We start from the raw sequence: 25,130 nt of genomic DNA, 5'->3' as shown, positions 1-25,130 counted from the left end.
CTGCCCCTAGTGTTTTCTTAAAATCACTCCTGTGTTTGAGAGGCCTTAAAATCCCCAGCACACTGTTTAGAAACCTTTGAATTGACAAAAGTAATGGCAAGGCAAAGTCTTCAATTAACTTACAATGCAATATCAAGAAAAATTACATTCGACTCCTGCAGATCATGTTTCCTATATCTTTATGAGATTCATAAGGATAGTTTATGATAATTAACATAAAAGCAATTCTACTGAGAATTTTTTAGGATAAAATTCTATTTATCCTCCAGTTGGATGGTGAAAGACAAAACCTTGAACCTGGCGACTGGACAGAGCAGCCCTTGCCTTGCAAGTCTCTTCTGGTCACAGGCACAGACACCTTCAAGAGACAGCCCAGGGCTCTGAGGGAAGGGGCAGGAGGTTGTAATATTAAACTTCTCCCACCTCCTCCTCAGTCCATTCTGTGCCCCCCCCACCCCGCCAGGAAGGCTGCCCTTCCCCACCCAACCCTGTCCAGGGTCTCTGGTCTACAGAGGGTCAAGGCCAGGGTGGGGTCAGGGACCCCACAGTGTACCCTCCATGCATCAGACACTGCTACCCTCATTCTATCATCCTGAGGTCACCACTTGGAAATAAACTTGTCTGATGTTCCATTAGCAGATGGCGAGTGCTGGGGAGTGGACTGCTAAACCAGAGGGTCCCAACCACCAAGCAGGAAGACTGAAAGTACAAACCCCAAGGCGCCCGGTCTCCAAAGGTCACGTTGAGTTGTCCACTCTAACCGTCTACTTCTTTGCCAATCCGTAGGATAGAAAGAGGCTATGCCTAGGAAGAGGACGTGGCCACCTCTCCAATAATTGAAGCTCCCCCAGAAGCGGGCGATTTGATGGCCACCATTTGACTGGGTTGCTCCGTGCTTTGAACCCACGTTTCCATGTGTGTCAATTGCAAAAGAATTCTTCTTCTAACAAGGAGGTTTTTCAAACCACTGATCTTTGTAAAGAACAAGCTCCCTGAGCACTTCCCTGCCCAAACAATAGGCACCCCTTTATGAACTCCCTGACTGGACGATCTAAGCTCCTTAGCGCGGCATTTCAGGCTTTGCACGACCGGGCTCTACCTCCCCTCCTGGTGCCACTGGTTCACACCGTGCTTCACCCTCTGGCACCGCAGCGCCACAGCAGTGAGCAGTTCCGAGGGCCCCGTGTGCTCTGTACCTGCCTGTATTTGCTGCCCCAAATGCCTTTCCACTTTAACACCCAAGAGAACTTCTATCCATCTCCCGAAGTCCTGACGTCGCCTCCTCCCCAAAGCCTCTCTGATCGCCTCTGGTGGAGTAACTCTGACTCTGCGCAGCTCCGTCCCTTGCTTTCGCCACACTGGGGGACCAGTGGCTCATCTTGGGACGTTTTAGGATTCAGAGACGCCTGGGTTCAATCGCAGCGGCTCCCCCGAGATGCTCTGTCTGAGAGAAGCAGGAATGTTTGTCCTGCCGGGCTGCGGGGAAGGTTAGCGACGGGAGGGACCGCCCAGGCCCGGGACACGGGGACAGGGACAGGGGACCCCCGCGGGCACTAACGTTACTCCGGGACGCGGGTCTGGGGTGGAGGGGAGCCAGCAGCCTCCACGAGGTGCTAGGGTTCCTCATGACCCTCGAGGGCATCCCGGCCGCCTGAAGGGCTTTTCCGCTTTATTTTAACCATCCTCAGGTAGATACATATAAAGTAAATACATTTACTTTAAATTTTGGTAAAAGCACCCAGGCTCTTTTGCATCCCACATCCAATCACATAACTGTGCTAGAAGGATAGCGGGACCAGGGTCCTTACAAACAACCCAAAGCGCCCCCACCTTTGGGGCTGCTCCCGCGACGCCTCGGCCCCGCCCAGGGGCCCTGCCAATCCGGTCCGGAGACCCCGCGGCCTCCGACGGGCTGCGGCTTTCCCAGGCTCGCAGCGCCACCTGGTGGCCCACGGCGCTCACTGAAGGTCCTGCGGGGGAGTCCTCCTTGGCGGCGATTCCCCTCGTGGGCAGAAGCAAGAAGGTGCCCCTGGACGAAGTGAAGCTGTGCCAAAAAAAATTTGCGGAGAGCAGGTGAACCCCCATATGAGGACAGAACTGAGGCTTGAAACTGGACAGACAGAGCTGGATTAAGCTCCTACCCCTAGGTTTTCTTACGACGTGAACGGGGGGGCCCTCCCAGCCTCGGTTTGAGGTCTGGGTACCACCTGCAGGAAAACTCTCCCAGCCCTGGGCCTGGCAGGCACAATCAACACAACGCTTGATTTATTTTGGTTCCTTTTTCTCACTGGAGTTTATTTGTAAAGAAAACGACTTCAGCCTATTTAAAGCAATTATTTGTTTCAATACATGTTAAAATAAACACTAGGTATTAAATTAGAAATTCTTTTTTTTTTTCTTGGGTACATCATACTCTGAGTAACATTAGTCCATGGGATTGAGTTCAGAGCCTGAGCCTGGTTTGCCAACGCCCCACCCTTCGTTAAACTCTTAGCCTAGGAGAGAGATAAATTTAAAAATGAATTTCATTATCTCTGCAGTTTCATGCTTTTTTATTTCTGGTCATTTCAGGAAAAGAAAAACACAACCTTGGCAGAGAACAGGCAGATCAATGAGCTCGGAGCTCCTGGACTCATTCAACAGGAGTCTGGTTCTTCCTGCTTTTATTCTGCTCCTTAACCAGATGATGGAGTTTGCTCCTCATTGCCAAGAAACACACAGGTTGTTTAGCTACTGATTTAAAATGAACCAGTGTTAGAGCTATGTATGCTTCTGAAACCTGATGGCTAAAATTATTTCCAGAGACTGAAAGACCAAAACAATACCTAGATGCAGTGTGGACTTGCCACTGGGTCCCTAGGCCTGCCTTTAGCACAGTTGTCTGTACCATAATAGGGACATTCCTGGTCAAGTCTATTTACAAACACAAAGTAATATTGGAAATCATTCACAGTGCAAGTCTTTTAAGACATCACTGATGATTTTGATCTAGGACCAGTGTTAGGACTTCTCAGTGACCAGTCATAGCATGAACCTTTGAGATGCTGGGGTTGGGGGAGATCAAACTGTAAGAAAACCAACATATAAATAAAGCTTTCTCTTGCTCAGTCGTCCATATAAACGCCCCTACCCCCCATCCCCCACTCCCAGATGGAAAACAACCAACAACTCTCTTGTTTGTGCTAATTAAATAGTAATTTAAATGTGTTTTTAAAAATTCAGCAGGATTGGGGATGTCACTCAATGACAGAATACTTGCCTAGAATGTGCAAGACCTTAGGTTCAATCCCCAACACCACAAAAAAATAATAATTTTGATAATAAAGGAGTATGTAAGAGAAAAAATGAGAAGTTTCTATAACTGTGTCCCTAGCTACCCTAATTTAAGTGCTTCTCAAAGATGCTTATTAGAACCTCAGGAAGACTTGAGTGCCAGTGTCAAAACAGGCCAGTCACATCAGAGCTGGGTGGACAGTAGGTCCCTCTCACTAGGAAGGAGGATAAGGTCATTCAGGCCCGCATGAACTCTTACTAACCTTTTTGTATTTAAAAAAGAGAACTGACGATGCATTCTAATGGAGCATGTTGTTAAGATAAATAATTAATGGATTTGGAGACCCAGGATATGGCTTTGGGAAAAGAGGCTGGTGAAACTCAAATTTCTGTCACTGTTCTTGTCATTCATTGCCTAGGGACCTATTTTCTCCCTTGCATTTATAGTTTAAGCAACTACTTCAAATTTCGTCAACCTAGTGCCCATTCTACCATGAATCATTTGATTCCTAAGAATGAAGTCCATGACGGACCTTGTTTTCTGATGAATCTGGACCTCCAGGGGCTCTGGACACCTGAGCCTGTGCCCTGCCTTTCCTCATCTTCAGTACCCTGAGGACCAGGATAGTACAGGGCACTGCAAACTCAGACTCATGCAGGGCCAGGTGGGCTGAAGGACTGGAAGGTGCAGGCTCTAGGGAGCACTTGTTTCCCTGTGGGACTGATCTGTGACTTTTTGTGAGAAACCAGAAATCTAGTTTTATGTAAGTCCTGATATTTAAATGTTCCCAAGTTAGTCACCTTTTAATATACACAAAGCAGTTCAAAGAAACGTGTTGGAACATCAGTTTGCTACCCCGTTTGTTTTCTGTGCAGACCGAAACAGTGATGCCTAATAAATTTTAGCTACAATAATTGCCCCAAGTCCCAATGGCTGTTGTGAAGCACAGGCTTGTATTTGTATATTGCTGGGAAACATGGAGCCACCTCAACTGTAATAACACTGACAGTTCCTGGGGCCCATCCTCACTAGCAGATGGTATGTGGAGTTCCCTTTGAAGGAAAGGATAAGGTCATTCAAGCCTGCATTAACTCTTACTAAACTTTTTATACTTGAAAAAGAGAACTGACGATAGTAGCCATGTTCATGTCACTCCCTTAAGAGGCAGCAGTTTCTGCACTTCTTGGTTGCACTTTAACAGGTAAAAACTGTCCCGGGGTGCTGGCTGCACCCTTGTGTTACGTTCAGCCCCCTCACGTGAAGCTCCCAGGGGGACACGAGCCTGGGAGTGGGTCTAACTTGCCCTTCCGTTGGTCTCTTGCTCTAGAGCGTGAATACCTACCACAACGTTAATTTTTCATTCTACTTAGTCAGTGGGATGGATATGCAAGAGGGCTTTAAATGAACACTTGGGCTAGTCATGCTCAAAATTGTTCTTCCCAAATCTAATGCAAAAAAATATCAGTGATAATACCCTCCCTCCTCTAACCTTTGCTAAACCGTGTCTTGGCAGGTGACCTTCCTGTGGCCTTATTATCTCCCCCAGTTTTGGACCAGCCTGGCTTAATTATCACCTAGGAGGAAGATGTCAGTGTTCAGTGCTCTGGCTCTCACTTCCTTCCCAGGGGATGTTTTTAAAAAACTCCAAAAGTCCAGAATCTATATTCTAATTACTGCAGGCAGAGCTGAAACTCTTGCTGGTGCTCAAGATAATTAAAGAGGAAGGCCTTTAGGGTAGAGATGGGGACCCAGCCTTTCTTATAAGGGAACTGTTGATAAATAGGGCCACTCTGAAAGAAAAAAAAAATTGACAAATTGTTGAAATAAGATGTATTTTATTTCCTAATAAAGCAAATGTACCTGTAGCCAAAAGATCAAGGCAGCAGCACAGGGCTTTCCTATTGAGAGCTCCAGGGGCACCTATCAAATTTTGAGTGCTTTTCTACCATCTAAAGGGTCAGCCCAGCTAAGCCTTCTTCAGCTGCCAGAGATCCTTCCTGTCACCAAGGCTCCACACCTCCCTCTACACGAGACCCTTCACTTGTCACAGTACTTGTGAATTGCCATGAAGTTGCTTCATTGTTTTCTTTTGATGGTGCCGGGGATTAAGCCCAGAGCCTTGTGCGTGTGAGGCAAGCACTCTACCAACTGCGCTATATCCCCAGCCCCTTTTTCCTTTTTGTACCAGGAGTTGAACCTGGGGTGCTTAACCACTGAGCCACAACCACAGCCCTTTTTATATTTTGAGACGGGGTCTCACTGAGTTGCTTACAACCTCACTAAGTTGTTGAGGCTTGCTCCAGACCTGTGATCCTCCTGTCTCAACCTCCCAAACCACTAGGATTACAGGCATGAGTCACCACACGCAGCATTTCTCAGTTTCTTAAAGGAGGGCTATGTCCTGAGCCATGACAGCAGCTCCAGTAGCCCACAGGTCTCACAGTTCTGAGCAAGGCAGTCCTGGAGGTTTGGTATGTGCCACATCAATAGGGAAGAGGCCACAAAGCCATTTCTAGGTCTTCAAAAGTTTCAGGAAATGAGCTAAGTGCAGCTGTTCTAAGAGCATGTAGTGATGAACTAACATAAAACAGGAATAAAAATCAACAGGCAAAAGGTAAAATCATCCCAGTCCTCATGGGCCTTGGGTGACAGTGACCTTCCCTCATCTCTCCTGGAGTTCAGCCTCCCCACTGCTTCCCTCAGTGGCACACTGCAAGGACACGCTGCCCCGCGGTGACATTTCTCCATGCCATCTGCGTGAAAGTGGCTGGTGCTCAGACTCATCTAACCTTGCAGTTTCTGCATAAGTCTTCAAGGGAAATGTCACCTTAGAAGCTGCTGTTCTCTTTCCAGTGTCCCTTGTCTGAAATGTCCCTTCTGCTCCCTCAAATCTTAGGCAAATGGTAGAGCTGCATGTGTACCTACCTTAAAGGCTACACTGCTGCTTACTGTCCCTCATTGACCACTCTTCTCCCTCTGCAGTGAGGGCACCAGCTGTGGCCCCCAAATAAAGGCTTTATTTCTCAGCCTCTTTCAGGTAGACGTGGTCACATGGTTCCACACTGCCTAAAAGGATGTACGCCAAAGTGCTACACGTAACTTTTCTGAAGCTACCCCAAAAGAAGTGGGGAAATGTCTCCTGGCTGAACAAGGATGAATGGCTGGGGCTGCACCTGCCATCTGAGACCAGGCCATGACCCTGGGAATGGAAACCACACCCAAGAGAATTACAAGATGGAACTAAGGTTTCTGGCACCACTGGGCCAGATCTGCTCAGACTGACTACCTCTATTTGATCATGGGAGAGAAATAAGCTTTCTTGTTTAAGATACTATCGTGTTGAGAATTTCTGAGGTAACTGAGCCTAATCCAAATCAATGTCAACCCCCCCCATCATGGCCATGTGACTCTCTTTTGTGAACCTGGGAAGATGCTGACGAGATATAGGCTATCCAAGTTCCTTCTGACTCTATGGGCTCTGGCCCTCAGGGCTGCTTGGGGCTGCAGTGGAGTTCCATCTCCATGACTACAGCACTATCCTGGAGTGCCCTAAGGATGGAATCCATGGCCTGTCTCCCCTAAGAGGCCCCAGGGAGTGGGCTACTGCCAGGGACACCATCTTATATCTGTGTTTTTAGGACCTGAAACGGGATCTTCTATTGTCTTTAAAGGCTGAAACGAAAGGTTGAGGGCACAGCTCAGGGGTTAAGTGAGTGCCCAGAACAAGCACAACCCTGAGTTCAATCCCTAGCACAAAAAAAAAAAAAAAAAAAAAGAAAAGAAAAAGACTGAAACTAGATTTCCTGAAGAAAGTAGAGAATACCTAAGTTTTTACCACCCCAGAGACGATCCAGTGAGCCATTCTAGGCCAAATCTGTGCCATCCTTTACCTGAGTGCTTTCCCTCTCAGCCTTATCCATATGCCTGTGGATATTTTCCCAGGAAGATGGTCCAGGGCTGTCATTCTCAAATGAGAACTATGACCTCAAGAGTTAAGAATCACTGCAGTGGAGGACATACTGTTAAAAGAAATAAATTGGCAGAGCTTGAAAATCACTTACTTGCTTTCCCCTAAGAGATGTCCTTTAAATCTGTTATTGTTTTTAATGTGAACATCTTTTAGAAAGTGGTAACATGATCACTTTCCCTGTATTGGAAAGCCAAAAATTGTTAACATTTAAAATATGCTTGTGGCTGGGGATGTGGCTCAAGCAGTAGCACGCTCGCCTGGCATGCGTGCAGCCCGGGTTCGATCCTCAGCACCACATACCAACAAAGATGTTGTGTCCGCCAAGAACTAAAAAATAAATATTAAAAAAAATAAAATAAAATAAATAAAATATGCTTGTGAATATTATCCCTACCTGCTGCCAGTTCCTTTGCAAAAAATTACGACTGTTAACAGAAAGAAATAATCTGTAAATATTTATCACACAAGCAGAAGCCATGACTAGAGTTGGAACTTTCTTTTATCACTCAGTTTTACTACATATTTGGCTCCAGAAATGGACAGAGCCTAAAAATTCGTCAGCACTGGGCCTCCTGTCAGAGGTGCAGGATTGGCGTTAATTAGTTCCCAGATGAGTGGTCAAAGATGAGTCATCCATGTTCGCACCTCAGTATCAGCAGCACTGCGGGTACCCATGACTTTATACTAGTACTAGGTCAAAAACCAATTAACCTCTTTCATATTATTTCAAAATTGGGGACATAATATGCATTTAATTTCATTCAATAAATCAATTCCAGTTAACTTACCATCTCTTAGAAACTTAGAAAAAAGCAAACATAAATCATAAACAATTAAAGACATGGGACATATTGAGAGAATAACACATGACACACATGACAACTGAATTGCAATTTAAATGTAACACAAGAAGAAAAGTAAAATTACAGTAATTTATTGCTATATCTCTGCTTCCCCAGAATAGCTATATTATAAGTAGCCACAAAGTGCCACCTTCTGGTTTAAAATTGTGCAACATCTCCTTTATTTCTCTTTAAATGCCATCTTAATGGTGGACGTAGAAAGCAACAGCAGCAGTTACAAAATGTTGTCTGAGTAATTCTGAGAGCTCAAAACAAGGCTGAATAAAAAGATGTTCAATTAATAGTGCACACTGTGTAACTTTAACAAACATCTCCAATTGGAACTTCTGTGTAAACCTTAATAGAGATTCAACTCACAGAGACCAAAAGTAAAGTTATCGTTTCCTTTTACAGTTTAGTGAGGTGGTTTGCATTCTTGCAACGATTTACAAAGTACAAGAAATGTGTGTGAGCACTAGGCATAAAATATCCCATTTTCTTATAGAAGGGGCAGTAGGGGGCAGGAAACCCAGTGGACACCTTGCCACCTCCTTTCCCAAAGATGTACACCCCAGAATGGCAGTGGACGCCTAGCTGCAAGCCACCCTTACAACTCTTTTTGGTTGTTTGAAATACAAGCACTTTCTGACATTTCCCTCCCTGGCCCGTGAGCCCCACCCCAACTTGGCAGGATACAAACCCACGTCCGCTTGCTTAGTTTTCCCCTTAGAATTATTTACAGGACACCTACAGATACGGTACAAACTAGTATGAAATTAATGATAGTTTGCATTTCCAGACACGCTCCCGTGGTTAAATAAATACACCACGCCAATTCTGAAGACAGGTTCAGAGTGAAGGTGACTCAGAAGCGTTTGCATCCGTAACTGTAACCGCAGAAACAGGCTTCTCGCTGGCCGGGGTGGAGTCGCTGATTCTGTCCTCAACAGTGACGAGGGCCTTGGAGGTGGGGGACGTCGCATCCACAGTGAGTGAGGGGGCAGCATCTGCCTTTGCAGTAGTAGTGACAGGGTCAGAAGATGGGATGCTGGCGGGTGGGAGGGAAGATAGCAGCTCCCCTGAGCTGGCTACAGAAGAGCCTTCTGGAGCCAAAGGGAATGATGGGAGGAACTCGGACGGCATGCGGAGAGGTGCAATGCCAGGTAAGTTTTGGGGAGGCAGGGTAGGAAGAGGTGGCAAACCTAGGACAAAAAGACATACGTCATACACCCTCCCAGCACTGAGAGAGCAGCTTTCCTCATCAGATGACTGTCTGTATCTGATCTCATCAGGAATGCTGAAGCTGAGGACAGAGAACATAAATCTCAACTTCTGCTTATCTCCAGCTGGAGGCCATGAAAGAGTTAAATGCATCTTGCAGCCCAGCCTCAGCAGCAGCAGCTGGCCTTGGGCAAAGGTTCCCAGGCTTGTAGGCCCCAGGTGACTCAGCCCAACACTGAGGAAAACAGGCTCAGGGGAGACGGATCCAGACCAGATGGACCCAGACCAGATGGACGTTAGCCACCCAGTAGCAAAGTAGCTACAATGATATGGGAGAGGAGGACTCATGCTCCCCGAGGTGAGGTGCAAGTTGCGTTACAGCTTTCTCTGGTGAGAACCAGGAAGAAGAGATAAGGAGCCACCCTCCTGTGAAAGCTATGGAAAGCAGGGGCTTGGGGAACAGCCCCTCTACTAGCCTCGCCACAGAGTCTCAGCATCTTGGTAGCCCTATGATTGATGACTATTGATATTATTGTTAGTGGGTTTATTCTGATGATTTTATAATTCAGAAAGCATGAAAGGAGTATTAAACAGCAACAAAGGGAAGGCAGGCTGTCAAACATACATGCAGGGTGACCACTGGCTGGCACAACCCTCTTGCTCTGACAGGCTGTTAAAGTGGAGGGAGGGCAGAGGAAGAGCCAAGAACACAGAGAGAAAAGAAAAGCTGGAGGGGATGCTAGGACTGGAAATGGCATTTGGGTTTACTAGGATTTCCCTTGCACTGAAAACTAAGTGAGTCAATGAACACAAAGGTCGTGAGTGCTACAGACGGACAGTTATGATCTAGGCAGAAATGTGACAGTGACACAGAGCACAATGGTACAGTGAACTCCTTGGCATCACTGAGGGGCTGTTTGGTCGCTCTTATTTGGGGAATCTTAGCTCTGACAGCAGATTTATGAGGTGCTGCTGCTTCATTTTCACCTGTGCACAAAATCCAAGCACTCTGCATGTCTGCTAACTGAACTATCTGCAGCTAAAATCTCTCAGTTTTTACTATAAAACATTTGTGAATAATGGGGGATATTTATCAAACAACAAGCCCAGCTGGCTGAGCAGGTCTCATCATTTTATAGCCTAAGTTTCTGGGCTTGCACTACACAAAATAGCAGCACTCCTCTCCCGCTGGCCACTGCTGCAGAGATAAGAGAGTAACAGGGATTCATTCATCTCCACTGGGTGAACTGAACCCCCTTCACCAAACTCAGTGTGGCAGTGCCACTCCACGGCTCTTTATTTCTATGACTGGCCTTTCTGGTGCTTGAGCTGTCAGGATGCAGGGAGAGGAAAAAAGAGAGAGGCAGCAGGCAGAGGAATCACAAAGACAGTCTTCTCTTTTTAAAAGTTTTTAAATAAAAAAAGGTTAATATTTGTATTCAAAGTTGACTGAAATTTGTTAAACCAATTTGCCTTTTCTAGAAATAAACTGAACTAAAGGACTGGCTTTCCTGAATACAGTTGTTTATTAGCAGGGTCCTAGGAGGGTAAGATGTGCAACATACCCGGACTCACGAGTTCTGGTAAGCCAACCCCTGGCAGGAGGTGTGGTGCGGGAAGATTGAGGTTGGGGAGGCTGGGGAGGTTAGGGAGTCCTGCTGGCAAAGGCATCAGACCTGAACAGAGTGGGGAAGAGAAGGAAAATTATATCACTTCACCTGGGTAAGAAAACAGATTCTTTTATACTGAAAAAAATGATTCACTTCAAAATGCAAATACCAGAGGTTCACTAAATGTGTGTCACTTTTGTCCAGAATATCAACAACAAAAAATCTCACTCAACTGAACTATATTTCTATACCTAAGCCATTTAGTTGGCTATGTGGGTAAAAGTTAAAACAAATAACTTACACTCCTGAAAATCTGGAACAAGAATGACAACAATGGCCTGAGTGTCTGGGAGATAGCCTGATTCACTCAGTCACTACAGTAGTAAATGGAACTGAATTTTTCTTTGATTGTTGAGCTCACAGTCTCTCTGGTTTTCTTTTTCATTCTGAGATAATTTCAGACTTATAGTTACAAAAGTAGTAACAATAATTCCCACACATACGTATCACCCCAACTCCCCAAGTTAATCTTGCACACAGTTGCTTCATCACTGTGTGTGTGAGAACTTGGTTCCTGTCTTAACAGTACAAGGACAGACAGGTTTTTGTGTCCCAATCTGTAATTCCAGTAACTTGGGAGGCTGAGGCATGAGGATCTCAAATTTAAGGCCAGCTTTGGCAACTTAGTGAGACCCTGTCTCAAAATAAAACAAAAAGGGATGGGGATGGGGCTTTGTGGTAGAGCGCTTGCCAGCGTATGTGAGCACTTGTGTTCTGGGACCAAAAGAAAAAAAAATACAACAACATTAACTATATAATTAAAGGCCCTTCACAATAAAAGTATATTTATAGTTACTGAAATAACATTCTATTGTTTCTGGACTTGCTCTCCATTGGCAATACTAAGAGAAAAACACAAAAATTTATAATGTTAGAGCTACTGAAGACCCAAACAAAGAACATCTCTCCCAGGATATTCATATCAACAACTATCACAAAGTGCTAGCTGCACTGTGGGACTGGGGGGTGGGTGGTAGTCAGCTGGGGTTAAGGAGCTCTGGGATAGACAGGGCTAAGGAAGAGGGGCCACTTTCTCTCCTTTATCACAAAGTTACTGCAGAGAGAAAATGATGATTAAAAGGCATAAGCAAGGCTGGGGATGGAGCACAGTCTTAGCCTATCTAGTATGTGTGAGGCCTTGGGTTCAATCCCCAGTACTAGGGAGGAAAAAGGCATAAGCAGTCATCATACAGGTGCAGGTTGTTTTCAGATGCAAATATTATCATCACATATGTCTCTAGGCCCTCTTGCTTACCTGGTAACGTAGTAGCTGGGTTCATTGGTGGCATAGAAGCAAGGGATTGATTTACTTGTGGTGACAACAATGGTACTGTTGGCACACCTAAAATAAAAGCACAATTTAAAAAAATTTCTAACAAATTCCTCTGACAAAAGAATAAACAGACTACAATAGAACCCCCCACGATCAGGTCTTCTTCAGTCCCAATTTCTGGCTGTACCCCTAGATGCACACCACCCTTCAGAGCTGATCCACCTACTCTGCCCATGGCCTTTGCAGAGACCTTAACCAAGGTTAAGAGGGCAGAGGGCTATATAACCTGCCTCCAGCAAATTCTGGACAAGATGTGTGCACAGAACTTCTATAGGGCAGGGTTAGCAAACTGTCTTAGAAATTTGGAAATGGGATTAAGGATTCTAGTCAATTTCTACTGGTCTCCTGAACTAGAAGACCCTGTAAACCTGGAGTTGCTGGGGCCCTGTGCCCTGAGAAGCAGTGAATGCTCATCCATGAAAAAGGACTAATGACACAGAAACCCAAGAGAGACAAAAGAACACATGGACTTCTAGAGGCAGAGAAAATGACTAAATCTCCACTTCCTTTGACCTTAAGTTCCATGACACACTCCTCTGCAGTCTAACATGTCCCCTATCTGTACTGATGGTGGCTCGAGGTTATATTCTCCATGTACAAGTGACCCTCAAGGCACAGTTAATAAAGATTTGTCCATTGCTGTTTACCACCTACTCAAGTAGGAGATTTTTTTATATTAAAGCAATGGTAATGCAAATTGTACATCATTAATTTGAAATTCCCAAATCTGAGATGCTCCCAAATCTGAAAATTTCTGAAAGTCAACATGATGCCACAGGTAGGAAATTCCACACCTGACCTCATGTGATGAGTGCAAGTCAAATGCAGACGCACTAAAAATACTATAAAATTATCTTCAGAGTATGTGTATAAGGTATATATGAAACAAATGAATTTTGTGTTTAGATTTGGGTTTCATCCCTTAGATATTTCATTATGTTTATGCAAATAAGCACTTCTGGTCCCAACCATTTCTCACAAGGATGCTCAACACAGACTCTCAAACTCCAGATCTTGTTTTACAAGATCTGCTTAAATATAGTAGTAGGAATGAATTATGCTTCAAAGTATGACCATATTTAAATCATCTTTCATTTATTAATTTATCTATTTTCTGCAGAAATTGGTGGCATGCAAATGGCAAAAAAGAAAAAGGCCTAGCTGAAGCACTAGCCACAGCTCCACTGGACTCCAGTCTACTTAATTTTACTCACATATTGGAACGTTCTCTATTCTGTACCAAATTATTAGATACTGTGTGCTCTGCTAAGTGGTCCATTACAGAAACAGTGCTATTTTATATTTCTGTCTATTATTTTAAAGAAAATGAAAACCACCTGGATTTGCTTGCAACTTCCTTCTATTTCCTAATAACATCTTTTACATAAATTTCTTTTCATTTGTAAAGGGTAGATACATTGCCTCAAAAATAACAGACTGAATCTAAGCCAGGAATTCTTAACCTAGGGCTTTTGAATGGGCTTCACAGGGTGTGTAAAGCCCCTAAAACTGCACACACTTTTTGGGAAGAGAGATCTTTGTTTTCATCAGATTCTCAAAGGGATTGGATGGATGGTTGGTGTGTTCATTCATACAAGTTTTATGGGGCACCGACAGTATGCTAGCCATTGTTTCAGGTACTGGGGCACTTTACAGCATAAAGAAACTGAAATCACAACTTTCAGAAAATTTACATTCTAATCAGAACAGGAAAAGGAAAGGAGGCAGATAGCAAACAAGTAAAATCTACAATATGAAAAATGGCGATAAGTACTCTGAAGAAAAATCAAGCAAGGAAGGGGGACAGGAAGTGTGAAGGGAGCAGGTATCAAACAGTCACAGTGACTAATGCCATGTCAAAATACCTTCTTTTCCTTTCTTTCTTTCGGTTGTCCCAACCAACTCCTCTCCCATTTTCTCTCTCAAGGGAGAGAGTGGGAGAGGAGAAGGAACTCAAAATACCTTCACTTTCTAGAAATTTCATAATCTAAAAACTTTCAAATCCTCAAAAAAATATTTTTTAAATACTTTTTTATGTTGAAAAAAAATATATATATATATTTAGAATTAGGCAGCTGGACTCTGTTTTGAATGTATGCCTTTTTCTCTCCATTAGGCCCTATCAGGGTGTTAGCCTTGGCCACATCAATGTCATAGAGCTTCTTTACAGCTTGTTTGATCTGGTGTTTGTTGGCCTTGACATCCACAATGAACACAAGTGTGTTGTTGTCTTCAATCTTCTTCATGGCTGACTCAGTGGTCAGAAGGAATTTGATGATGGCATAGTGGTCAAGATTATTTCTCCTGGGGGCTCTCTTCCAAGGATATTTGGGCTGCCTCTGGATCCTCAACGTCTTGGGTTGCCAGAAGGTAGGTGACGTGTGGATCTTCTTTTTGTGGCTGTGCACACCCTTCAATACTGCCTTCTTGGCCTTCAAAGCTTTTGCTTTGGCTTAGCTTTGGGAGGAGCAGGAGCTTCCTTCTTAGCTTTATGCGCCATCTTGGTGAAAAGGGTCTACAAGGCCCTAAAAATATGCTTTTATAGGGGCTGGGGTTGTGGCTCAGTGGTAGAGCGCTCGTCTAGCACATGAGAGGCCCTGGGTTCGATCCTCAGTACCACATAAAAATAAATAAATAAAAATAAAGGTATTGTGTCCAACTACAACTAAAAATATATATATATATATATATATATATATAAAGCACCTTTATATCTCCATAGTTACTTTTGGGCTATTTTACAAGCAATATAATTAAGAGTGATGATGGAAAAATAAATGTCTAACAAAAACTTCTCACATGTCATGATGCCAGAACATTTTAGTCTTTTTAAATTGATTTACTCAAAAAATAAATTGCCAATTTCTTTCAGTCTCTTGTGAACAATTACTCTTTCACTTATGTTTCTGTCTTTAATATTCAAGAAGCCATTCCTCTTCAGTGTTAAAAGCCAGGGATCTCAGTGCAGTGCATATAAGCATATATAAGTACAATTATAATTTAATGAGGGAAGATTTTAAATGTCAGAGAAAAATTTCAAAAGAGATATCAGTTCTTTCCTAAATCAGAAGAGTGGTCATATAGCATCTGGAACACTCTAGAACAGGAAAGAGATATTCAGCCACAGCATGGTCTGCTAAAAAGTAAAAAGTACCTCAACCTACCTTTAGCTTCTAGTTCAGCATGAACTAGAAGGCCTTCTGATAGGATATTTTAAAAAATATAATATCATGAAAAGCTGTCACTCACTTTGTTTGAATGAAATAAACTCTAGGATCACTTATGACTGTGTCTATGATCAGATATTGATGACATTAATATTTAATGTCATCTAGGAAATGTTCTAAAATTGGGCTGTGGTAATGACTGCACAACTCTATAAACATGCTAAAAATCACTGAGCTGTACACTTATGTTAGTTTATTTCATGGTCTACAAATTATGTCTCAGTAAAGTTGAAAAAGAACTAGTAGAGAAGGGGTGGGAAGTATGTCGACATACTGATAATTAGTGAAGCTGGGTAATGGGGTTCATTATATTACTCCGTCACTTTTGTGTAAGTTTGAAAATTAAAAAACTTTTTTTTTCTTTTTCTTTCTTTTTTTTTTTTTTTGGTGGGGGTGGGTATAGAGGATTGAACCCAGGGTACTAAATAGCTGAGCTACATTTTCATTTTTTATTCTGAGACAGGGTCTCACTAACTTAGTATGGCTGGCTTTGAATTTGCAATCCTCCTGCCTCAGTCTCCTGAAGCACTGGGATTACAGGTTTGTACTACCATACCCAGCTAAGTTTACACACATTAAATTTCATCTGGAAAAAACTATCTTTGGAAAATAAAACAAAGATTCTGAAAAGTGCTGGGGTTTGAACTGAGGGGACCAAATCCAGATACTACACTGTTCACCTTATTACTGCTTCTTGGTGGGCTAGTTTGAAATCCATTCTGGAACAGGGTGGGATATAAGCAAATTCTGAATATAAATATTTAAAAGAGCTCAAGAACAAAATTATGAATAATATTTTTACTACACTGGAAATATTTCATCATTTGTAATGCCAGTATTTCATTTATTTACTCAACCTTTATTGAGTACATGAAATAACTCTTGGTATTATAAAGAATGAAAACTAGAAAACAGGAGATCAGAAAAAAAAATTAAAATCTACCAATATTAGTGAGAACTGTATCAACACTTAGTAATTTCACTCCCAGGTATCTAACCAACAGAAAACAAAACATCTGTCAATGTAAAAACTAGTACACAAATGCTTACAACAGTGTTATTCATAAAAGCCAAAATGTAGAACCATCCTAAATATCCCTCAATTGATAAGTTAATAAAGATGGTGCAGTCATATAATGAAACATTATTTAGCAATAAAAATGGCACATAAATACAAGAAATTACACTTATGAGTCCTGAAAACATTATGCTACATGAAAGAAACCAGTCACAAAAGACCATGCATATTTTAGGAAATATCCAGATTAGGCAAATCCATAGAGACAGACAGTAGACTCCAGGGTTTGGGAAACCTAGGCAATGACTGGGGTTGGGTACAGGGTTTCTTTTGTGGCAATTAACTATTCTAAAATTAACTGAGGTGTTGGTTGTATAACTAGGCAAACATACTAAAAACCACTGACTAGTGTATTTTAAATGAATTAACTATATGGTATGAGAATTCTATCTTGATAAAGCAGTTAAAACAATAACAAAACCCCCTAAAAGTAAAAGACACTATATCAGAAAGAATAAGGAATAAAAGAGGGAACAAGCATATATCCCCTGAGCAAGACTGAATCCCTTGGAAGAAACAGTATCCTGCTCACTTTTGTACCCCTATGACTACAACCTAGGAAACGGGCCAACACCCTGAATAAATAAAACAATCAGACAGAACTGAAAGACAGAGTCCTGTTTGCAGGTTGAAAATCTAAACAAGCCTAGGGTCTCAACTACACAGAGAAGAAATTGAAGTGCTGAACCTGTGTATGGGAAGTGTGGTGGGTTACTATGTTTACATAGACAGGACCACATTTATAGTTTTCAAGGCATTTTGGTATTAATTCTTAAAATTTTATGTACAAATATGTGTAAGACAAAGTAGACTAATGGGCTGGGGCTGTAGCTTAGTGGCAGAGCACTTGCCTAGCATGTGTGAGGCACTGGATTCCATCCTTAGCACCGCATAAAAAAACTAAAGAAATAAAGGCATGCTGTCCATCTACAACTATTAAAAAAAAAAAAAAAAGTAGACTGAAGTAGTCTTTCTGCACACCTGTACTGAGGACGTTGCTGACAGCTGGTGGAGCTGAGCTAATAGAAAGTCCAGACAGACCCTGTTCAATTCCTGTAGTTCCTGGTGGTGACAAAGATGGGGGATTGACTGAAGACAGCTGGACCTTCCAAAAAAGAGAAAAAAGGAAAATCACTTAAGTTAGTTTAAAAGAATATGTGAGCACTGCCTCTCACCTGCCCTACAGATGAACATTTGGATCACATACTAGCTGTCCAAAATTTTACCTGGCACTTCTGCATTAGACACGGCTTACTAATTTTGACTATGCTTATGCTCCATCCTGTCACTTCCCTTCTCTGAATGCATGGCTTCTAGCCCCAGTTACACATATTGCCCTAGCTATACCCATACGAGGAGAGATTTTCCTCTTTCCCTTCTAGACACCTGGAAATCATTTTATTCAATTCTTAAACATGCTGCTAATTATTCCTCTGTGAATTCTCAAGTTTTTAAAAAATATTTTCATGGCTCATGGAAGAAATCAGCAAGAAGTCTTAACAGATTTCTTAAGTTTCTCAAGATTTCTAACTCCCTAAATACATTTAATCTTTTCTCATCAATGAATAAAAATGGCCCTGGATCTCTACCTGTTGTGGGAGGCTATACTCCATATGAACACCACAGATGGGCAGTGTTACTTCCAATTACTCCAACTTCTGCCAGTTCTGGTGGCCCTCACTGCATTCCAACAGCTTGTATTCTGACCCTTTCCCCAGCTGTCATTTTACCACTTGGTCTACTAAGACCAACTTTAGAGGTTCACCTGAGACCAAAACCACTGATAGGGGGCGGGAGAGATGGCGATAGAGCTGGGACATGTAACTACTCTGGCTCTGGCCTTGAGCCCATGCTGGGAGTCGGGTGAGAAGGGATGAAGAGTCTTGGTAGCTTCACTTTGTCTAGAACAGGGGATGGCTGATTTGTACCACAAAATGACAGTGGCACCAGCCTGGTCTTTACATTTTCTTTCTGGGTGTCTGGTTTTTCCTTAGTTATACTTGCTGTGATGCCTACCTAAGAAACAATTAAAAATCCTATATACCTGCTCAAATACCTAGCTCTCTTTGCATATCAATCAAGTTTCCTTAAATAGTACACATCAGTGAGACTCCCTTATCCCCCACAACTCACTTGTTGTGCCCTGTAATTCAAGTTTCTGAAATGGCCCTCCCTCAGGACATCCTTCTGCTCCTCTCACCTGCCTTCTCTGCAGCACCTTCCTGGCTGACCACACCCGTGTGCTTGAAGCTTTCTTCTCCCTCTGGCTTCCTCCTAAGCATCCTTTGATTGATTCCCTTTCTCAATCCATTCAGATTTTCAAAATCTTAACTTTAGTCCTCTAACCCAGGCAGGCCCAATCCCTCAACAATCATCAATATACACTAGGTTGAATTATCTGCTCTTTGTTGATGATTCCCAAATCTGCATCTCTAGTTCTGTTCTCTTTCCTAACCTTCATTAGGATACCTTCCAGGAACCTCAAGTTCAACATGATTATCAATACTTAATTCATTATCTGCCCTTATCTCAACTGTTGCTACCAACATATGCACTGACACATTTGATTTGTTTTAGTGGAAATGTCTTGAGCTATTCAGGCAGTAATATCGTCTTACCTCTGTAAACCCATCTTTAAGAGGAGTAATAGGTGTACCAGTCATTTGTCCTGGAAGAGAAATTTTCTTTCCTTCTTCAAATGGACGTGTAGGTATTCGATGCAAATAACCATAACCAATGCCACATCCTAGGCTATAAAAACATTTTTTCTTAAGGTCACTGCTATCAATCACAGTTTACATTTTTTTTGAGGTTTTGAAATGTAAATCACTCAGATATATTTCCATCCTTGTAAATAAGGTCGTCTTGCTGTCCACCCTCTATGAACAGCACACCTCTCTCCACCACAGACACTATGTGTGTCTGTGCACCCTGATATTTTCCCCCAAGCATTTATAGCCATTGTATGCCATGACTACCAATTTGTTTATTGTATTTCTCCCTCAATAAAGTGTTAAAACCTGTAAGGGCAGAGACCTTGTTTGTTTACTGCCTTGACAGTTCCTGGCACATGTAGACAATTATTTGCTACATGGTGACAGTCAACCAATATGTTAAACACATCAGGGATGGGGCTGTGGCTACAGCGTTTGCCTAGCATGTGTGAAGCACAGGGTTCGATCCTCAGCAACACATAAAAAAATAAAAGAAATAAAATAAAGGCATGTGTCCATCTACAACAACAACAACAACAAAAATAGGTATGGTGACGCATGCCTATAATCTTGGTTACTCAGGAAGATCACAGGTTCAAGACTAGCTGGGCAACTTGATGAGACACACCCTCTGCCAAAGAAAGGGTTGAGGGTAAAGCTCAGTGATAGAGTGCTTGCATAACATGAGAATCCCTGGTTTCAAATTACAGTACTGTACAAAAGAAATAAAAGCAAAAATAAATAAATAAATAAATAAAAATTTTAAAAAAGAATTATTGGTTTCAATACTCTACGTCAATTCTTTTTTTGAGGAGTCTTAGTATAAATTAATACCTTATTTCAAAACAAATGTAATCAATGCTTACAATACATCTGAATGGAAAGGTTAAACAGTCAAAACTCAGCCTAAAAAATGATCTTACCTGCCTTCTCCACCCCATGCAGAATTTGGTGTAATAATCACTTCTCGACAATTATCAGTGTCTGTGTTGTACACATAAAGCTTCAGTGGTTTTGCTTCATGTGTTTCAATAAGGCTGAATAGATCTTCAGACTGCAAAACCGTCATCGGAGAAAAAAGTTTTTAAATATAATAATATTTCAAATCAGTTGCTTTCAAACCTGGCTACGATCAAAATCATCTGGGAAACATTCTTAAAAAAAAAAAAAAAAGTCAGATTCTGGGCTCTGCCCCAGACACTGAAATCATTTTTTGATATGCCAAGAAAGATTTCATTCAATGTACAATGCAATATATTATCTCAAGAAAGGCCTACTACATTTCTGTACATCAGTAACAAATCTTCAGAAAGAGAAACTAGGAAAACCACCCCATTTACAATAGCTTAAAAAAAAAAAAAGACTTAGGAATAAACTTAACGAAAGAGGTAAAGACCTCTACAATGAAAACTACAGCACACTAAAGAAAGAAATTAAAGAAGACCTTAGAAGATGGAAAGATCTATCTTGTTCTTTGATAGGCAGCATTAATATTGTCAAAATGACCATACTACCAAAAGCATTATACAGATTCAATGCAATCCCAATCAAAATCCCAATGACATTCCTCATAGAAATAGAAAAAGTAATCATGAAATTTATCTGGAAAAATAAGAGACCTGAATAGCCAAAGCAATCCTTAGCAAGAAGAGTGAAGCTGGTGGCATTACTATTCCAGACCTTAAACTACACTACAGAGAAATAGTTATAAAAACAGCATGGTATTGACATCAAAATAGACCTGTAGACCAATAGTACAGAAGAATAGAGAACACAGAGACTAACTCATATAACTACAGTTATCTTATATTAGACAAAGGCACCAAAAACATATATTGGAGAAAAGATAGCCTCTTAAACAAATGGTGCTGAGAAAACTGGAAATCCACATGTAACAAAAGGAAATTAAACCTCTATCTCTCACCATGCACAAAACTCAACTCAAAGTGGATCAATGACTAGGAATTAAACCAGAAACCTTGCACCTAATAGAAGAAAAAGTAGGCCCAAATCTCCATCATGTGGGATTAGGCCTCAACTTCCTTAATAAGACTCCTATACTGCAAGAATTAAAACCAAGAATCAATAAATGGGATGGATTCAAGCTTCTTCTCAGCAAAAGAAACAATCAGTGAGGTGAGTAGAAAGCCTGCAGAATGAGAGCAAATTTATACCACAAGCACATCAGATAGATAGAACACTAATCTCTAGGATATAGAAAGCACTCAAAAACCTTAAACCAAAAACAAACAAACAAACAAAAAACCCCATAAACAACCCAATCAAATGGGCCAAGGAACTGAACAGACCCTTCTCAGAAGAGGATATAAATCAATCAACAAACATACGAAAAAATGTTCAACATCTCTAGCAATTAGAGAAATGCAAATCAATCTCACTCCATTCAGAATGGCAGCTATCAAGCATACAAACAACAATAAGTGTTGGTGAGGATGTAGGGAAAAAGGCACACTCATACATTGCTGGTGGGATTAGTATAGCCAATTTGGAAAGCAGTATGGAGATTCCTTGGAAAACGTGGAATGGAACCACCACCATTTGACCCAGCTATCCCAAAGGACATAAAAACAGCATACTATAGGAACACAGCCATTATCAATGTTTATGGCAGTATAATTCACATTAGCTAAATCGTGAAACCAACTTAGATGCCCTTCAGTAGATGAATGGATAGATAAACTTTGGTGTATACACACACACACATATATACAGCATTAAATGAGATTAAATCATGGCATTTGCAATAAATGGATGGAGGTGGAGAAAATAATACTAAGTGAAGTAAGCCATCCCAAAAAACCAAAGGCTGAATGTTTTCTCTGATATGAGGATGCTGACTCATAATGGCAATGGAGGAGAGCATGGGAGGAATGGAGGAACTTTAGATAGGGCAAAGGTGAGGGAGGGGAAGGGAGGGGGCAAGGGGGTAGGAATGATGGTGGAATGAGTTAGACATCATTACCCTAAGTACATGCATGAAGACAGGAATGGTGTGAAAATACATTGTGTATAACCAGTGACTTGAAAAATTATGCTCTATATGTGTAATATGAAATTAATTACATTCTGTCATCATGTATAACAAATTAGAATAAATAAATAATTTAATTTAAAAAAGGCCTACTAAGTGTAAGGCTTGAGCCCAGTCCATAAGACCTAGTCAGCATTCTTATTCAAACCCCTGTATCCTCAAGTTCTACATATTCTCCTTTTACTCTCCATTATTTAAACCTGATAGCTAGCTGGGTGCAGTGGTGCATGCCTGTAAGCCTAGAGGCTTCGGAGGCTTAGGCAGGAGAACTGCAAGTTTAAGGTCAGCCTGGGAAACTTAGTGAGACCCTGTATCAAAATAAAAAATAAAAATGCTGGGGATGTAGCTCAGTGGTAAAGGGCCCCTAGGTTTAACCCTCAGAACAAAAACAAGCAAGCAAACAAAACAACAAACAAATATAAAGCCTGGTTATTCTGGCACCTTATTTTTTCTCATCTTGAATTGGTAATATATACTTATGCCAGCTAATGGATTTAGAAAAGGACCTGACTAATACACCTGAGCCAATTCTGTAATCTTGAAAAGCAAAAAGGAGATGACGTAGCACTTCAAGGGGGGCATAAAAAACAAAAGGGGAAGAAAAAATGAAATTGATGACTAAAATGAAGATTTGATTTAGTTTTAAGGCACATAAGAAATTTTGTATATCATATACATAAAATCTGTGCAACTGCCATAAGTATGTGTTTTTCCTCATAGCTATACCTAATAAGATACCTCCCAGATGTTCCATCAAACACTGAAGCATAAGCTATCTTGATCAGCAAAGAACAAAATTTTAAATCTAAATGGAAACCATGCAAACATTCTTCTGAGTCCACACACAATGAGAAAGTACTAGAAGATAATTCATTAACGAACACATTAATTACCTCATTCATGACCATATCTGCTCCAATGATATAATCGCTGTGCGGTCTAAGACCTGCCAGTGCTGCAGGAGAATTTGATTCTACTTCCTAGGATGACACAAAAACACACCCTAAAATTAATACATATAAAGTAATGCTCCAAGTTTTATAGCCACTATTTTTAATTATAGTTAAGAACCCTAGAAATCTATCTTACTTATTGGAAATAATGTTAGAAGTCAGAAACTAGAATTTAAAACTTTCAAGACTAAAAATTATATAATATTTTTCAAATATTATTTAAAATATTTCTGTAGCTTTCTGCTTAACACATCTTATTCTAACAGATACATCATTAGAAAGCATTCTTAGGTTTTGATATTTGCATCTCCTCACATTTTTTTAAAAAATCAATCTATATTTAAGGCCTGGGATTGTGGCTCAGTGGTAGAGCACTTGCCTCGAACATGTAAGGCCCTCAGCACCACATAAATAAATAAATAGATAGATAGATAGATAGAAATGAAAATATTGTGTCCATCTACAACTAAAAAAATATTTAAAAAGAAATCAATCTATATTTAAAAAGCAATAAGCGATGATTTATTATGATCTCCCCAAACTGGAGATAATCACTGTTACAAACACCTTTCCACACTGCTTGTTCCACTGCAGGTAATAGTTCATGGTCGTACCTACCAATACATGCCAGACATTTTCATTTGCTCCATCAAAGCTGCAGAATCGAATGCTCACTCCCAATAAGCCCTGGCCACCCCACAAGTTGCTTGGTGTGACTGAGGTCTCTCTCAGCTCCAGGGTTTTGCTGCTGTAGATGAGCATCTTGACAGGCTTTTCAACATTTGCTTTCAGTAGATCCTTCAGAGTGTCATTGTCTTTATTCTGTGAACACACAGAAATCACATTTTTTAAGAAATGTAACTATTCTTAGTGTAAGTATTCTACAGCTCTCAAGGAATAATATCAAATCTATATAAATATAACATTCATCAGGCAAAAGTTTCATCAACATTCAAATATTCCTTTATATACAAAATGTCAAGAAGTTAAGAACAACTCTTATGTTGGTACTATCTTTAAACTGACCTTTTGTTTTTTTTACTGATCTATTTGTTTTTTGTTTTTTATTGATTTTATTTTTTAAATACATGACAGTGGAGTGCATTACAATTTTTATTACACATATATAGCACATTTTTTATGTCTGTTTGTATATAAAGTATGTTGACACCAATTCATGTCTTCATACATGTACTTTGGATAATGATGTCTATAACATTCCACCATCATTGCTAACCTCCTGTCCCCCCCCCCCAACTTCCCTTCCCACCCCTCTGCCCTATCTAGAGTTTGTCTATTCCTCCCATGCTCCCGCTCCCTACCCATTATGGGTCATAAACTAACCTTTTTTTCTAATAGTTGAGTATGGATTATAGAATTTTTATCTCAACATTATTTACAGTGATCAAGGGCTTCAGTGATTAAAAACAAAATATACTATAATCAGATTACTAACACAATTGCAATGACTTTGATGTCACAATCTAAAATATCTACTGTGGTTAAAGTTTAATTTTGAACTTTGCTTCTTAATATATACTTTATTATTTATTAGGAGCTGGAAGGAAAAGAAAATGGAAAAAGAATATTAAATATTTTATTAGATAAATGAATAAAGGCCATTATGTCAGAGTGTTGGTAAGTAATGAACAAAACCTTAAGTCTGTTAGGAACAAATAAACTAATCAAGTATCTACTGTCATAAGATTCCTTTGCTGATAGGACATGATTTCCTTCCTGTAGGGCTTTATTATGGGTAAAATGAAATGATTTATAAAAACTAGTTTTTAATTCTG

The 25,130-nt window shown here is 41.0% G+C and overlaps 1 protein-coding gene and 1 pseudogene across 1 annotated transcript in view; both read right to left on the bottom strand.

Annotated features, from left to right (window-relative positions):
- Nucleotides 1-7,643: 7,643 nt before the first annotated feature.
- Gorasp2 (golgi reassembly stacking protein 2) overlaps nt 7,644-25,130 on the bottom strand; it is a 33,022-nt gene continuing 15,535 nt past the window's right edge. The window contains exons 3-10 of the mRNA XM_026389564.2: nt 23,953-24,156; nt 23,275-23,361; nt 20,253-20,383; nt 19,234-19,366; nt 17,597-17,720; nt 12,233-12,319; nt 10,873-10,983; nt 7,644-9,288 (exon numbers count right to left, since the gene is read on the bottom strand). Coding sequence (XP_026245349.1) covers nt 8,936-9,288; nt 10,873-10,983; nt 12,233-12,319; nt 17,597-17,720; nt 19,234-19,366; nt 20,253-20,383; nt 23,275-23,361; nt 23,953-24,156 — 1,230 coding nt within the window. The 3' untranslated portion in view covers nt 7,644-8,935. The remainder of the gene's footprint in view (nt 9,289-10,872; nt 10,984-12,232; nt 12,320-17,596; nt 17,721-19,233; nt 19,367-20,252; nt 20,384-23,274; nt 23,362-23,952; nt 24,157-25,130) is intronic.
- Nucleotides 12,645-14,810, bottom strand: LOC113183267 (large ribosomal subunit protein uL23 pseudogene; annotated as a pseudogene).

Source organism: Urocitellus parryii, chromosome 1 (genome assembly GCF_045843805.1).
Source record: "Urocitellus parryii isolate mUroPar1 chromosome 1, mUroPar1.hap1, whole genome shotgun sequence".
Classification (NCBI taxonomy): domain Eukaryota; kingdom Metazoa; phylum Chordata; class Mammalia; order Rodentia; family Sciuridae; genus Urocitellus; species Urocitellus parryii.
The sequence above is the reverse complement of the archived record's forward strand: the minus strand, read 5'-3'. Positions and strand labels throughout refer to the sequence as shown.